The sequence below is a fragment of the Drosophila subobscura genome, chromosome J (genome assembly GCF_008121235.1).
Source record: "Drosophila subobscura isolate 14011-0131.10 chromosome J, UCBerk_Dsub_1.0, whole genome shotgun sequence".
In the NCBI taxonomy this organism is placed as follows: Eukaryota; Metazoa; Arthropoda; class Insecta; order Diptera; family Drosophilidae; genus Drosophila; species Drosophila subobscura.
Genome location: NC_048532.1, coordinates 19,535,268 through 19,549,547, shown reverse-complemented (window position 1 = coordinate 19,549,547; position 14,280 = coordinate 19,535,268). Strand labels below are relative to the sequence as shown.

Sequence of the window (14,280 nt, the reverse complement as noted above, 5' to 3'; positions counted from 1 at the left end):
TGTTCTTAGGGGTTTCGTTTTCCCCAAGTGATGTCCTCTTGCGGTTTTTTCATGTCGGAATCGGTCTCCCTTGAACTGGATCTCGTGTGTAAGGAACAATGCCAAACAAATTGTAGTGCAGACCCACAAAAACAGACAATAATCATAACAATAATTTAAGGAAAAAAAATCGCCACAGACACTAACAGTCGGCGGTCGTCGCACCGTCAGAGGCCATAAAATGACATCACTGTGAAGACGACGACGACGACTGGCATTGTTCCCGAGCAGCATCAGCATCCCTGGGACAAAGTGTGATGATTTTATGACTCGCCTGTGAGTTTTTGCCGCCACCGCCACCAGGAGCACAAGTGGCAACAAGTGACGTGACTGCTGCTGCTGCGACCCATAATATTCAAGTGGCACAGAGGCGACAGTCGCTTGGCGCCAGTCCCAATATGTGATGTGCCTGCCCTCACCTTGGTGCCGCTGCAATTTGTTGTGGCCCGGCCATCAAGTACCGTTTAAAGGTTTGATTAGCTCGTCTTATCCAGCAGCGGATCTCTTTTCTGTTGTGTGTGTCCGTCCCCTTGGCAAACGGTAGCGGCGAGATTTCCTTGGATCTAGTACAAGCTGCAGCTTGTTCCAGTCCGATTTCAGATAAGTTAAAGTAGCTGCACTCGAGCAGATGGGAGCTGATCATGGCTCAGAGATATATCCAACGGTTCTCAAAGGTTTCCTAGTCGAGTGGGCACTCGAAAATGCTGATGATGAAAAAGGAAAATATTAAAAGTGGTCCTTGATATGGAAGAACATTCTGTGGGAAGATTTTCAAAGGATATGATTGAAGGACTTGTGGGAACTAAGAAGAGGTTAAAGTAAATTTAGTACTTCGCCCCACCCATCTGCTTAAAAGTTTTCTTTTTCTATAGAATGTTATCTTTAGAAGCATTCGGATTTGGCCCACATCCAAAGCATTTTCCTTTTTCATAAATATTACAGCCGATTAGGAGGAGGAGGCTACACTTCAAAGAGCGCTCCCCAATCCAATCCAATTCCCCCCATTAATGCTATCAACGGCAATATGGGTGCTCCCATCATTGGGGAGCTGGGGAACCAGATTCCATTCCATTCCCCCATAAGCATGCACGACCCAAAATGGCGTTCCGCTACGGTAAGAGCGGGACAACGAAACGTTCCAAAGATTAACAGCCAATGCCCGCGCTGCAGTGCGGCAGAGGGAGAGCACACCAGCACACACACAGACACACGACACACCACTTGAGCGGTGGAACAGGTCGAGCGACTGCTACCTGAAGAGATCGACTGAGCGCAGACCGGATTCTGGCCGACTCGAGGTAGTGCCGATCGTCGCTGCTGAGAGAAACAGTCTCATCTGGACAACGTGACGAGCAGTTCGTGTTTCGAGTCGCGCCTCAAATATATTTATTTCGGAATTTAGAAGCCAAAAGTTCGATCGACTCGAACCATCGACAGTAATCCCGTAATCCGTATCCACACTCCAAGGAGATCCACACAAAATGTTGGCCCTGCCAAACATCGCCGATCTGCGCATGCAGCAGCAGATCGCCCACGAGATCTATCGCCATCAGATTATGCAACGGCTGCCTGGTAAGTGGAGCAAGCTCCCTGGAGTTGATTTGCCGACGGCACTAACAAATCCATTTCGTTTGCCTTTGCAGATCCCCTATGCGGCCTTCTGCCGGCCTTCGCTGGGCACTTTGCGCCCCCGCCGCCACCGCAGCCCTCGCTGCCTGGAGCCGTGGAGGCCAAGTTGGAGAACAACGAACTGTGGCAACAGTTCCACCACATTGGCACCGAAATGATCATCACAAAGTGTGGCAGGTTGGTACTACTTAATTGTTTGTTTCCTTCGCTTATCTCCGAAAAATGTGGCCGACTTTGTCGACTCTTAACTAGCAAGAGATTGCGATAAGCCACCATCTTATCGTCGTCGTGTCAACGTGTCGCTAACTTCCATTTAATTTGCTTCTCCAACAGACGCATGTTCCCCTCGATGCGTGTCTCACTGAGCGGACTCGAGGAGGAGGCCAGCTACTGCGTGCTCCTCGAGATGGTGCCCATTGGCGACTGCCGCTACAAGTTCTCCGGCTCGCAGTGGGTTCCCGCTGGAGGAGCCGAGCCACAGAGCCCTCAGCGCATGTATTTGCATCCAGAGAGCCCAGCCACGGGCAAGCATTGGCAGTCGCAGGCGCTGCTCTTCAGCAAAGTGAAGCTGACCAACAACACTCTGGACAACAATGGACACGTAAGTGGATCCCATGATTCTCACTCTTAATTTGTTACTAAAAGAAGTCCTCATCCTTCTACAGATTGTCCTGGCCAGCATGCACAAGTATCAGCCGCGTCTGCATGTCATACGCACCTCTGATCTTGGCCAGATCCCCTGGGCCCCGCAGCAGGCGTTTGTCTTCCCCGAGACGGAATTTATAGCCGTAACCGCATATCAGGTGTGTAGCTGCAGCCACCGCTCTTCCATGTGGCAGTCGTGAACTAATTTTTCCCTAATGCTTGCAGAACGATCGCATCACCAAGCTGAAGATCGACAACAATCCCTTTGCCAAGGGTTTCCGTGAGTCGGGTCAGTCGCGGTGCAAGCGCAAGCTGAACGATTCACCGCCTCCACAGCCGGCGGCAGCAGCCACAGGAGGAGCACTCAATGTGGAGCACTCACCCCTGGCCAAGCGTCTGCGTTTGGCCGATGATCTGTCGAGGCATCCACAGCCGAACGCAACGCAAATCCAGTCCAGCCTTATGCAGCGTCATTATCTGTTGGATACTCTGGATGCCAATTTCTATATGCCACAGCCACCGCCACCGTCGGCATCGGCATCGCATGCCATTGAGTATGCCAGACACATTGCCTGCTATCCAAGTTGGGCCTACACACCGCCATCGCCAGCCTCCTCCTCCACGTCATCGTCCTCGTTCAGTGGCGAGTCGGCGGCCGAGGCAGACACCGATACCTTTGTGGATGTGGTGGGCACCAATACCACAACAATCACGAGCAGCAGCAGCAGCAGCACCAGCACAACGAGCACACATGAGACTGCGTCTGTTGCCGCCGATGCACAGCCAAAGCCCAAACGGAGCAGCTTCAGCATCTCGGACATATTAGGTACGAGCGTCTCCGTTTAGTCGCCGCCTGCTCCCATTTCGGTAGCAAATTGTACATTTAATTAGCGTTAGGTTGCCATCGTCAGCGTCGTTGGCCATCATCATAGTCGTCGTCGTCGTCGTCGTCGCCGTAGTGTCTAAGTTGAATTGTGATATTTTGCAGTTAATTAGGATTTCCAGGTATCTGCCGTCAGTATTTATCGTATTTATTATGCAATTCTAATTGTTCAAATGATTTCGTAATGGATTTATTGTCATTGGCATTTTAATGCGGCATTAATAAAATATTCCAAATGGAAGTTGAATGAAATTTCTTGCCTGTTTGAATCACTTTTTTGCAGCAGCGGGGGGATTGTCCAGACTCTGCATCAATGAAGACACATCGCTGTGGTCAACCGAGAGCTGAGCCCGTGCGCACATTTGAATACATTCCACAATAATTTCCCATGACCCATCCTCTTCGTTCTTCAATTCAGAAATTTGTTGCATGCCTCCATTTGGCTGGTCTGCGCAGCACTGCCGCACATAATTCTGTCTCATGCAAGCCATTAAAACCTGTTCCAACATCGCCAGACGTGCTCCGCCCTCTGCCCGTCCGCGCCCTCCCCAAAATCCCCATCCGAAAAATCCAAGCGCCGCTCTCCTGGCAACCACCACAACAACATGGACATGGCTTATCAACAGATCAGAGCGCGCCGCATCTTAAACGCTGGCGCCAGCGCCAAGTTAAATGCGCTGATTGAGCGCCACGGTCGCCAGCCAGCAATCCTGGCGAGAGAGCAGTCGCCGTCGCCGGCGCAGTGGTAGTCAGAGAACCAGCTTGGGTCCCGTGTAATTGATGTTTTCACATTGTAGTTGTTAGCAACTGTGGCCATTTACATGTGCAATTGTCCGGGTGTCCCTCACACATCTCTTCATGTTATCAAATGGCCAACGGAAATGAGGCGGTTCCTTTGATGCTCCTCTATGCTGCAGCAGCTACCCGATGCGCTGCAAGTGTTGGACGAGCCAGAGCAGAGCCGGCGATGATTGGCCAAATAACCAATCGTCGACGGTGGCATTTCATTTCAATTCGCGTTAAGAAACAATTGTTAAGAGCGCTCCATTGCCGCATGATCCGGGGACCGCAGGATGCCATCCCATGCCATGCCATGCCCCCGTGAGACCCACACACGTAGCAGCAACCTGTTTTCGGTGCTCGTTTGGGGCCAGCACAAACATCTGTTGGGGGCTGCAGGCCATTCATGTTGCCGCTGGAAGTGTTTATGGGCTCCACATTAGCCACACTGCATATTCATGTTAAACGTCGCCAAAAGACTAACGACAACGGTTGGCCCATTGTGTTGTTGGTGCTGCCGATGCTGGAGATGCTGCCGATGCTGCTGCTGCTGCGGGCTTTTGCTGAAATTTATTGAATTCTCATTTAGGGGGATCCACTGGCAGTGAGAGTCCATGCTGAAGCTGAAGCTGGAGCTGGTGGTGGGGCAAACGTTCGCATGTCAAAGTCAAATGAGCACCGACCCGAGCTCGGAGATCTTTCAGGCCAGATAAGCAGCCAACTTTTTTTTGTCCCATGCCCCATGCCCCAAGCCTGTTGCTTTTTGTTGTGTTTGTGTGTGCTCTCTTTTGTGTATGTGCAAGTTCCTTGGAAATTAATGTTGTGGCGGCCAAAATCAAAGTCACGGGCAACATTTTTCGCTGGCGACAATTTTATCGGCAGCACAATGAAATCATTTCCATTTCCTGAGCTCAGCTACGCTGGCGATATTATGTCTTCGGGCGCCATCTGACAGTCGCTGATGTTGTTGGCGCTTTAATTGTTTTGCTAAGGTCTCCTTTTGGCCTTTATTGAAGATGAGAGAGTAAATATGTAGATGAATATTCGTACACGCCGGTTGTACTGCTAATAAATTCTATCCCCAGTGCGAACGCCTGGGCGCAGGGACCAATGGTTCGGATTCTTAATTACTTGCAAGGCGCTCAGATCATAGCCAGCAGGCAGAACAATTGGCTTCTTTAGGCCAGCCAGCAGTGGTGATTCCTTTGGGCGTTCCTCAAGTGGCATATTTTTGAACGGCGACACATATTCCTCCTCCACAGGCTCGGGCTTGGACTGCTGCTAAGTACATTGAAGCATTCGTAAGTATTCGTAGAGTAGCAACTTTATGGACTTACCTGATTCGGGGAGACCACCTGCTCGTTCGAAGTCTCCTTGGGTTGATCAACAGTAGCAGCAGCAGACTCATTTTTTTTCCCACTTTTATACTTCTGGTAGGCATTGACGACCAAATCAAACTTATTAAACTTCTGCGAGTCCACCCAGTTGCCGGTGTACAACATCTTGTGCATGGCCTCACTTTTGCGGCTGGTGCCGGCCACTACGCGTTCATTTAATGTCGCTGTGGGACGATCCAAGCTGAATGCCTCCATACTGGGCAGCACATATGGCACTGGAGGCAGTTTTCGGGTGCCGCTGTTGCCCGCGCCCGGATGCCAAATCGACACTTTCTTTGACTTCTTCTGCTTGGGTGTCTCCACAATCTAGGGAATAGTTTACAGTTATTAGAATTACACGTATCAAACTCCACTTTGTTTGCACTTGCCGAAGTCTCATCGGCATTGTCCATGGAAGTCTCATGGTCCGTGATGTTGGTGCAGCTGAACGACTGCATGGTGTTGCTGACCCCCGATGACGACGACGACGAGTGGGCACACTGCTGCTCCTCCTGTAAGGTAGCTATAGTTATTGACTCTATTCGGATAGATTAGGATTTACTTACAGGATTTTGCGGTCCATCATCACCGTCACAATCGCTGCCACACGTCGACGAAGCGTCCAAGCTGTCGGAGGACGACAGGCTCTCACAGAGGGAGTGAAAAGAATTGTTGTCCATATCAGAGGAGTCACTACCGTTGGGCTCTTTTTCGGCCATGGCGTTTTTTTTTAACAATTTAATCAAAACAAAGATTTAAGCGCAATGCGCAATTTGAGCCGGGACAGATACATGGATATACCGAAATATACCGCAAATATACCGTTCATCTTAAATCATGTTCATAGATTTTGATGTTCTATTTAATATTACTAGCTAGTTAGTAAGCTCAGCTCTAAAACTATCATTTTGTCTGATCCGGTAATCAATTCTCCATAAGATTGGCTTGTTTTCAAGACTTCCTTTTAAAGGACTGCTTGCAAAATAAGGATCCAACTAAAAAGGTAAATATTAAAAATAGCATATCGGCTCATTGTTGCACTTGTCCAAAATGACATATCGATGGGGATGGCAACTTAATTAAAATTATGCAAAACGCATGGTGAAAGTATGCGCCCGGTTTGCAGCTCCCAGCACAAGGCGCGTAGTATATTGAATTTGAATTTAAATTTGATTCTCGTGGTTTCACATAATGCTGCTGCACTTTGCACTCAATAGGCTTGTAAACAATACACGAGAGTATTCTCAAAGGGCTGCCTACTTGACAACGGCCATTGTGCATTGTTCGGTTGTAATTGTTCCTCTCCTCCTTTCCCCCTATGTCTGTCTGATCCGCAGATTTGCATAGATCTGTGGACATGTGGACTGCAGCACCGTGTGGACCTGCTTATGTGGGTGATTTTCATTATCCTCTAATTGTTTGTGCCATTGTTCACGCGATAGGTTTGAGAAATTACACGCTTTGTTAATTGTACCAACCCCGAAGAGAGAGAGTAGCAGATCCCTCTTGGCCCACATGTGAGCCCATTTGCATAAACTGCTCGCTTGTCCTTTTGTCCTTTCCTTTTCTTTCCTCTCTATGCCTTTCCTTTCCTTTCTGTTTTCCCTTGTGGGTTTGTTCTGCTCTAGTTTAAAACCCTGGCTTAGCCGGCAGACACTTGAGTTCGGTCTCAGCCAGGTTGGCCCTCCGTTGGTTCTCCGTTTTATGGCTTGGCCCCGGCGACACCGAAACCTTTCTTTGCCACGCTTTGTTGCATTCTCCTGCCGACCAATATATTTGCATGGGCCAACAATAAGAACTCAAGTACCAAGGCATTGTGCCCACTGCCCGGCCAGTGTTTGCCTAACGCCGGGCGCAGGCTCAAGCTTGGCCCACAGGACTGAGGCTGAGCAGGGACTAACCTGCGGCTCACTTTGTTCGCATTTAAATCCCTTAAATGTATCTCTCTCTCCTGCTCGCTGCCTGACGATTGTCTCAAGTCTCAATTCGAAGTGGCAGCCACGCGTGCGCTGTGTAAAATGCTTTTCCAACTCATTAGCGCCGCGGATCCACTCCTCCAGCACCGCACCAGAGAGAGAGAGAGAGAGAGAGAGAGAGAGAGAGAACTAATTAACTTTCGTTTAGGCAACAACTTCACCCCGTTCAACTTCCCCCAAATGCTGTGTTTACCCAACACAAAAGACTGGCGATGTGCTGCTCGACAAAGTGTATCTAATTTCATAACATAACAACAAAAAGAGAGGCACAGGCGGAGGGGAGCAGGAGGGGCAGCAGCAACAAATGTGGCAGCGTAAAAAGCAACAGCCATAATGCATTAATTATCCAGAGACCTGCGACATCTGCCAGGGTTGGATCTGGCATGGGACGGCATGGGGGGGGCAACCATTTAATGAGGCATTCAATGCACTTACAACCTTGCGCCTGTCAACACAGGGGCACACCACACCACACACGGACGACATCTGTCACCCGTTCGGTTGCTCCGATCTGTCGCTCCGTCGATCCTCCATAAAACCGCACTCGTCTCCCCAGAGGAACAGACGCATCCCAAAACGGAGGGGAACAGAACAGACAGCAAAACAGCAACAATTTCAAATCGATTTTGTGGTAAATTGATTCGCTTTTTGTTTGTTTTGTCCAAAGACAGAACCAGGAGGCAGAGCCACAGACGAAGACAGAGGCAACTGCGTCTGCACACGCCTCCATTTCCACCATGGCATCCCGCTCTGCCCTCTGTGCCGACGAGACGTGGGTGGTGACGCATGTCATCGTAAACTTCATCATTGGCTCCGATTCTGGACGTAGTTTCTGCGGGCAGCAGCAGCAGCAGCAGCAGCAACCGGCAGCTTACATAACAAATTGTCTTGTATTTTTTTTGGCTTCGTCTCAGGCTCTGCCCATTTCATAAATAGTTCCGAAATGCTCTGGCTATGGGTCTCTGGGGTAGCATCAGAGACAGAGGCAGAGGCAGAGAGAGGGCTGCAACCGAATTTCATGCCTTGTCGAGCTATTTAATTGCAAACAAATTATGTTCTGGCCTAGGCGCAGTCGCAGTCGCAGTCTCCGTCCCAGTCCCAGTCCCAGTCCCATCTTGGTTCTTCTGTGTGGCTAATGGAATCTTCTTCTCTGATGATGTTGTTGAAACTCGAACGTTTATCTTGTAAATTGGTTGGGATTAATGTCTAGCGGAAGTTGTGATTGCAACTCTCGAGACGCCGCATGCCGCATGCCGCATCCTCCCTGCTTCAGTCTCTGTCTCTCTGTCTCCTGCAACATGTTCATTTACCTACAGCAGAGTGTGGGCGTACAGGCTTTGAAGGCTCTCAAACCAGCAGGAAGATCTGCCAATTTAGCTAAAGATCCGGGTCCTCCGATTACAGTTTCCAAAAGGGATTTCCAAATGTTTTTTTCTTGTGTTTTTAAAGTCACTTTAATTGTTTAAAAGTTATGCTAACTTAGGATCTAATCAGGCCAAGGTAATATCAGAATAAGTAACAAGGAGGAAGATCCTCTTCTCTTTCTCCTCCACCGCTTAGCTGCCACCGCCCAAAATGGCGGATATGCTGAAGCCTTTGCTCCTGCTGGAGGGTTCCGGCGGCTGCTCCACTGGCCGCTGCTGCTGCTGCTGCTGCTGCGTCGTCTCGCTGCCCACATCCAGCTCCAGTTCATCCGCTCCAGACTCATCCGATGCTGGCTCACCACCGGAAATGTCCTGCGGCAGTGGCAGCACAGGAAGTGGGGGCAGCGCGGCAGCTTGCAAAATGGCGGCGGCTGGCGGATACACCGGCATCCCCGCACTGTAGTCGTGCGGACTGCGTCCGAAGTATGTGCAGGCGAGGTCCACCAGCGAGGGTCGCAGCAGGGTCTGAAAGTGTTGCATGAAGACGCTGCGATGATGCTGCCCCAGGCCAGGGGGCGGTGATCCCAAGCCCATGGAGCTGGCGCCAGGCACAGACATTGGCACTGGCTCTGGGCCGCCATCCAGCGATGAGGATAAGGAGCAGGCGGAACCATTTGATCTCAGACGCTTAATTTGTGGCCCATCCGATCCGAGTTCGTGGCTGTTGTGGCTGTTGCTGCCCGCTGTTGTTGCTGCTGCTGCTTCGTTGGCTTTTGTTGGCGACATGTCAAGCGATTGGGACTGGGCTTGAGACGGCGACTGCGACTGCGACTGCGTCAGCGACTGATCTTGATCTTCGCCAGTTGGCGATGAAGACATCTTGCGTTTGCAGCGCGATTGTCCCGTTTCGCGGAAGCCCTTGGCAAACGGATTGTTGTCGATCTTCAGCTTTGTGATGCGATCATTCTGTGAAAGGCAACAAAAAAAGAGCAGAAAAGAGAGACTAGAGTTGACGAGAGATTGCGTGAAATATGACCAAAAGATGGGGAGATTGAGTGGCAGAGATGAGCCACTGGCGGATCCAGTAGCTGGCGTTAAGTAACAAGGCCACTTGACACCACCAGGCACCAGGCACCAGGCACCAGGCACCAGCGCCATCTCGCTGCCAGTCAATCTCGAGTGGCCCTGCTCGTGACTTGACAACTTTGTGACGACATTGAAAAGGATCTTGGCGTGGCGATCACGCTAATTAGAGGCAGACTGAGAGAACTGACGACTGGCGTCGCCTGTCAATGGCTGCAGACCTAGACAAAAACACAGCATGGCTCTCATGCACAAGGATGTGGCTATCCAACTTCCTAAAACAACAAAATTCTACACTCAACTCGGACTGAGCGCTGACTGACTGCTTGCCTGCCCCTAGAGCACCCTGCAGGACGCAGGGCGTTCCATGCTAATTTGAGACTCTAACCAGGCTGCCCATGGCGTGAGCGATTGCCGCTCGTTTGCCCAAAATTAACCAATTAGTGTGGTGCACGATGCTCAATGAATTGGCAACAATTGGGCAGAGGGCAGAGTGAATGGGGGGACTTACCTGATACGCTGTCACGGCCACAAACTCAGTCTCGGCAAAGACAAAGGCCTGCTGTGGGGCCCAGGGAATCTGCGCCAGATCAGCGGTGCGTATGACATGCAGACGCGGCTGATACTTGTGCATGCTGGCCAGGACAATCTGCAGAAGGATGGGGCAGAAGGATGTGCATTGATTAGTAACCGGAGCTGCCTTCAAAGCGCTCACTCTTCGTCACTTACATGGCCGCTGTTGTCCAGCGTATTGTTGGTCAGCTTCACCTTGTTGAAGAGTATGGGCTGGGCCTGCCAGTGGGCACCGGTGGCCGGGCTGTCCGGATGCAGATACATGCGCTGAGGGCTCTGTGGCTCGGCTCCGCCTGCGGGCACCCACTGCGAGCCGGAGAACTTGTAGCGGGCATCGCCAATGGGCACCATTTCCAGCAGGACACAATAGTTGGTCTCATCCTCCAGCCCCGCGACGCTCAATCTCATCGAGGGGAACATGCGTCTGGAAAATATTCAAGGAAAAACAAGCATAAATGTTTGCTGAACAAACTCAAATAGAGTCATGGTCCCGTCCCTCTGCCGATTCCGAAAAGTGCGTGGGCGTTACAAATATTTAATTGTGAGATTTTTCCCTTCCATGCGCCATGTAATTAGCTGTTAGCTGGAGAGAGGGAGAGGGCAGTGAGGGATCCGCGGTCTGGTTTGCCCTGTGCTAACAAGGATCCGAGGACCGATGCTACGAGCGCCCCTGCCACAGGCACAGCAGGTGGTCACGGCCTCTTGGCGCCAGTCCACAAAAAAAGAGATTCAGATACAGATACAGATACAGAGAGACAGCGTTGGCCGATCCTCATCTTCGATATTCTGCTGCTGGCTGGCTGGCTGGCTGGCTGCTGCTTAGAGCTGTGTTTTTGGCAATGATTTTTGTTATTTCTGCCTAGGCTGACCCAATGATTAATTAATTGAACTCGACTGCGCTTTGCTTTTGCTTTGCTTACATTTCTGGGCTGCCTTTCTGTTTCTCGAGTTCCATTAGAGCCCCGCAAAGAGAAATATTTCGACATTCGTGCGGTTTAGAATTTCATTTTCAATTTTTGGGCCACTGCCCACGAACGCTGACTCTTTGGGTTCTTTTTTTGGCAACTGCCTGTCCGGTGTCTGTCTGCTTTTGGACAAACGATTTGTTAAGATCGATATCTTTGGCGCGTCTGCGCATAATTAACAGAAGGAGCAGCGGAGAGGAGAGCGGGGGAGGAAGAGCGAGAGGAATCCTTCTGGAGGAGCAAATGCTGAACATTTGACGGCATTCGATTTGGCGCTTATGCAGGTGCAGGGACAAAACGAAGGTATGTGGAACTTCACTTGGTGGCTGAACTCGTTGGCTACCCTGGAATTTGTTTACCCTTTGCCTCTGCGTAAAAGCATCGTGACAAAGTCATTTAATTTCCTCTCTATCTTGCATTTAGCGTTACGCTTTGTTCTATCAAACTTTAATGGCCGTTGGCCGTCTGTCTGCGCTTTTACCACCCAAACAGATCGAAGAGAGGCTCGGTCGCAGTCGCAGACAAGCAACTAATTAGTTTTTATGAGCGCCACTTGGCAGGGCCTAGGCTAGAGCATGGGACTCGAATTGGGCACTGGGCACTGGGCGATGGGCAGACGGTGGCACTCTGGCGCCTAGTCATTAAAAATTCAAATCGATTGCAGGCAGCGAAGTTTCGGTGGAGATTCGGGGACTGCATTTCACATAAAACATTTTTGATGAGCATAAAAAGTATTTAATACGCAGACTTTATGAATAATTCATGGCATAGGGAGAGCAGCAAGGGAGGGGAGTAAGGGTGAGCGAGCGAGCATCCAAAAGTTTATGGTAATGTTTTTGGGAACCCTTTCGATTGTCATCGTGGAGTCCACTGCTGAGGCCTGGGAGCGGTGTGCTGCTATCGCCAGTTGGGCATCTCTTCCCGGGAGAGGGCCAAGTGTGAAATTGCTCGTATCTGTCGACAAGCTGTGGTCATTGTCATTGCCGATGTCAAAGCGGCGTGCGCTTGGCTCGTACATATCCGACAGATACATCGAAATCATTGGGACTCAGGCTGCCGAAACCTGTACATATTTCGGTGCAGGTTGTCTGCAGACAGGCGCCACAATAAAAACGCTAAGAGCAACAAAGATGACGACAAAGTATCCTTGACGCTAAGATTTATGCCAGTCGAGCATGTCTGTCCTTCCCACTGTCCGTAGCCAAAAGGAACGCCGACGAACGACCGATCGACCGATCGACCGACCGACAGGACGTCCCACTGTGTTCAGCGTCCATAGACGGCCTACAATAAATTACGATGACGCCACTTTGCGCACATTCGAACAAGTGCCGGGACACTTTTAGGTAGTCCAACTTCTACTCCTACTCCGAGTCCGAGTTCAAGTCGTGCATCTGATGGACACACGATAAAATACCTCTAGGCGATTGCGCTATGGCTTTGATTCTCGCTGCCATTCCCCGCTCCCCTCTCACATTTTCCTATCTTCAATCTGGACACGCAAAGTGGCGTTGGACTTGTACATTTTACGCCTCGTGCGATACGAAGTGCATTATGCAGTGCAGGACAGGACTCTCTGTGCTGCTGCTGCTGCTGTACCTGCAATTTCACATCCTGCCAAAGTGCATCCTTCCGCCTTGTTTGCCTGTGAAAACTGTTGTCGCGACACCGCTGTAAACAATTTGCAGGCGCCTGCATCTAATGAGCCTTTAACAGCAGCGCCGTCGACGGCAATCAATCCACGCCGCCGATGCCGCCGACAACATCCTCTCTCCTCTCCTCTCCCCTAGAGGATGCCTGCCGCATTCCACACGGTGCTCGGTGGTGCTTTAAGTGCTCTCTCGCCTTGCTCTTGGTCTTGTTGTTCTTTGCCCTGCGTTTCGGGTATTAGTTTTCACATTCGTGCTAATGCATCTCCTCGATCCCGATCGATCGATGTTTGCTTCCGATCTCCGCATTGCATTTTCCCCATGCTCATGTGGTCCAGCATCCCCTTTGGCATTCCCTTTGTACATACCTGCCGCTCTTGGTGATGATCATTTCGGTGCCAATTTGATGGAATTGCTTCCACAGATCGTCATTCTGCAGCGTCATTTCCACGCCGGGCAGCGTCACACGCGGTGGCATGATCACGTGACGCGGCATGTGCATCGGCAGCATGGGGGGAAAGGGATCTGCAAGGGGTTAAAGTAAAGTTTTAATAATGTCAATACTGGTTCATTTCTTAAGCTTCCTTTTGTGGGGATCGTTCTTAATGGTTTGTTTTGCTGCTCAAACTTTGGCCAACTTTATGTCCCCTCCATTAAGGAACTTGAGGACAAATTTAGCCTCGTGTTTAACATACAAAGACACATTTAAGGCTGGCCATCGATCCCGCTGCTTAACGATCGGCGGCACTCAGGCAAAACGCATTTGATATCAAATAACAGCCGCCATCGCTTTCCCACATTACTCAGCTTTATGATCAGCGCATCATAAACACAGAGTGTGGGTCTCTCGCAGAAATGCCGATCTGATCGCCAAATGTGGCGGCCATTAATGCTAATGATGCTTAACAGCTTTTCGAGCGGTACGGGTGAGTGATATTTGATGGCTGATGTGTGGAGCTTACCTGGTATTCGCTGCATAATCTGCTGGCGATAGATCTCGTGCGCAATGTGCTGCTGCATGCGCAGATCCACCAGCTCGTTCATGGTGATCATGTTCGATCCTCAAATATCTATTTCACACTCTGCAGCTATTTGTTGCTTAACTTTTGTCACTTGCACAGACACAAATATGCACACATTAGAGTCTGTTTTTAGTCTTGTGGCTACTATTATTATTATTATTATTTGGTTTGCACGAGACGTCTCTGATTAGCGTTAAAATGTTGTTGCAAAGTACGGCAATAACTGTCGCTGAGCTGCGCGCGTGGGTGTTAATTTAATTTGGCGCTGGTGTCAAAGCAGCCACAAGTGGGTTATG

At 50.2% G+C, this 14,280-nt stretch overlaps 3 protein-coding genes across 4 annotated transcripts; 1 reads left to right on the top strand and 2 right to left on the bottom strand.

Moving 5' to 3' along the window:
* Positions 1-1,309: 1,309 nt before the first annotated feature.
* Positions 1,310-3,443, top strand: LOC117895237 (T-box transcription factor TBX6). Its single transcript, XM_034802746.1, has 5 exons — positions 1,310-1,611; positions 1,683-1,845; positions 2,002-2,269; positions 2,334-2,471; positions 2,539-3,443. The coding sequence occupies exons 1-5, from the start codon at positions 1,521-1,523 to the stop codon at positions 3,157-3,159; spliced, it is 1,281 nt and encodes a 426-aa protein (XP_034658637.1). The 5' UTR covers positions 1,310-1,520; the 3' UTR covers positions 3,160-3,443.
* A 1,512-nt stretch (positions 3,444-4,955) lies between these two features.
* LOC117894970 lies at positions 4,956-6,149 on the bottom strand. Of its 2 annotated transcripts, none has more exons than XM_034802305.1 (4): positions 5,919-6,149; positions 5,742-5,864; positions 5,314-5,679; positions 4,956-5,257 (listed from the first exon to the last, which is right to left on the bottom strand). In XM_034802305.1, exons 1-4 carry the CDS (start codon positions 6,069-6,071, stop codon positions 5,042-5,044), a joined length of 858 nt encoding a protein of 285 aa, XP_034658196.1. In that variant the 5' UTR covers positions 6,072-6,149; the 3' UTR covers positions 4,956-5,041. The 2 variants fall into 2 exon arrangements, with proteins under 2 accessions (XP_034658196.1, XP_034658197.1); XM_034802306.1 differs by having other exon boundaries at positions 4,956-5,254.
* A 2,613-nt stretch (positions 6,150-8,762) lies between these two features.
* On the bottom strand, positions 8,763-14,052 carry LOC117893410 (T-box transcription factor TBX6). Its single transcript, XM_034800021.1, has 5 exons — positions 13,925-14,052; positions 13,331-13,487; positions 10,505-10,772; positions 10,287-10,424; positions 8,763-9,658 (listed from the first exon to the last, which is right to left on the bottom strand). The coding sequence occupies exons 1-5, from the start codon at positions 14,013-14,015 to the stop codon at positions 8,885-8,887; spliced, it is 1,428 nt and encodes a 475-aa protein (XP_034655912.1). The 5' UTR covers positions 14,016-14,052; the 3' UTR covers positions 8,763-8,884.
* Between the last annotated feature and the right edge of the window lie 228 nt (positions 14,053-14,280).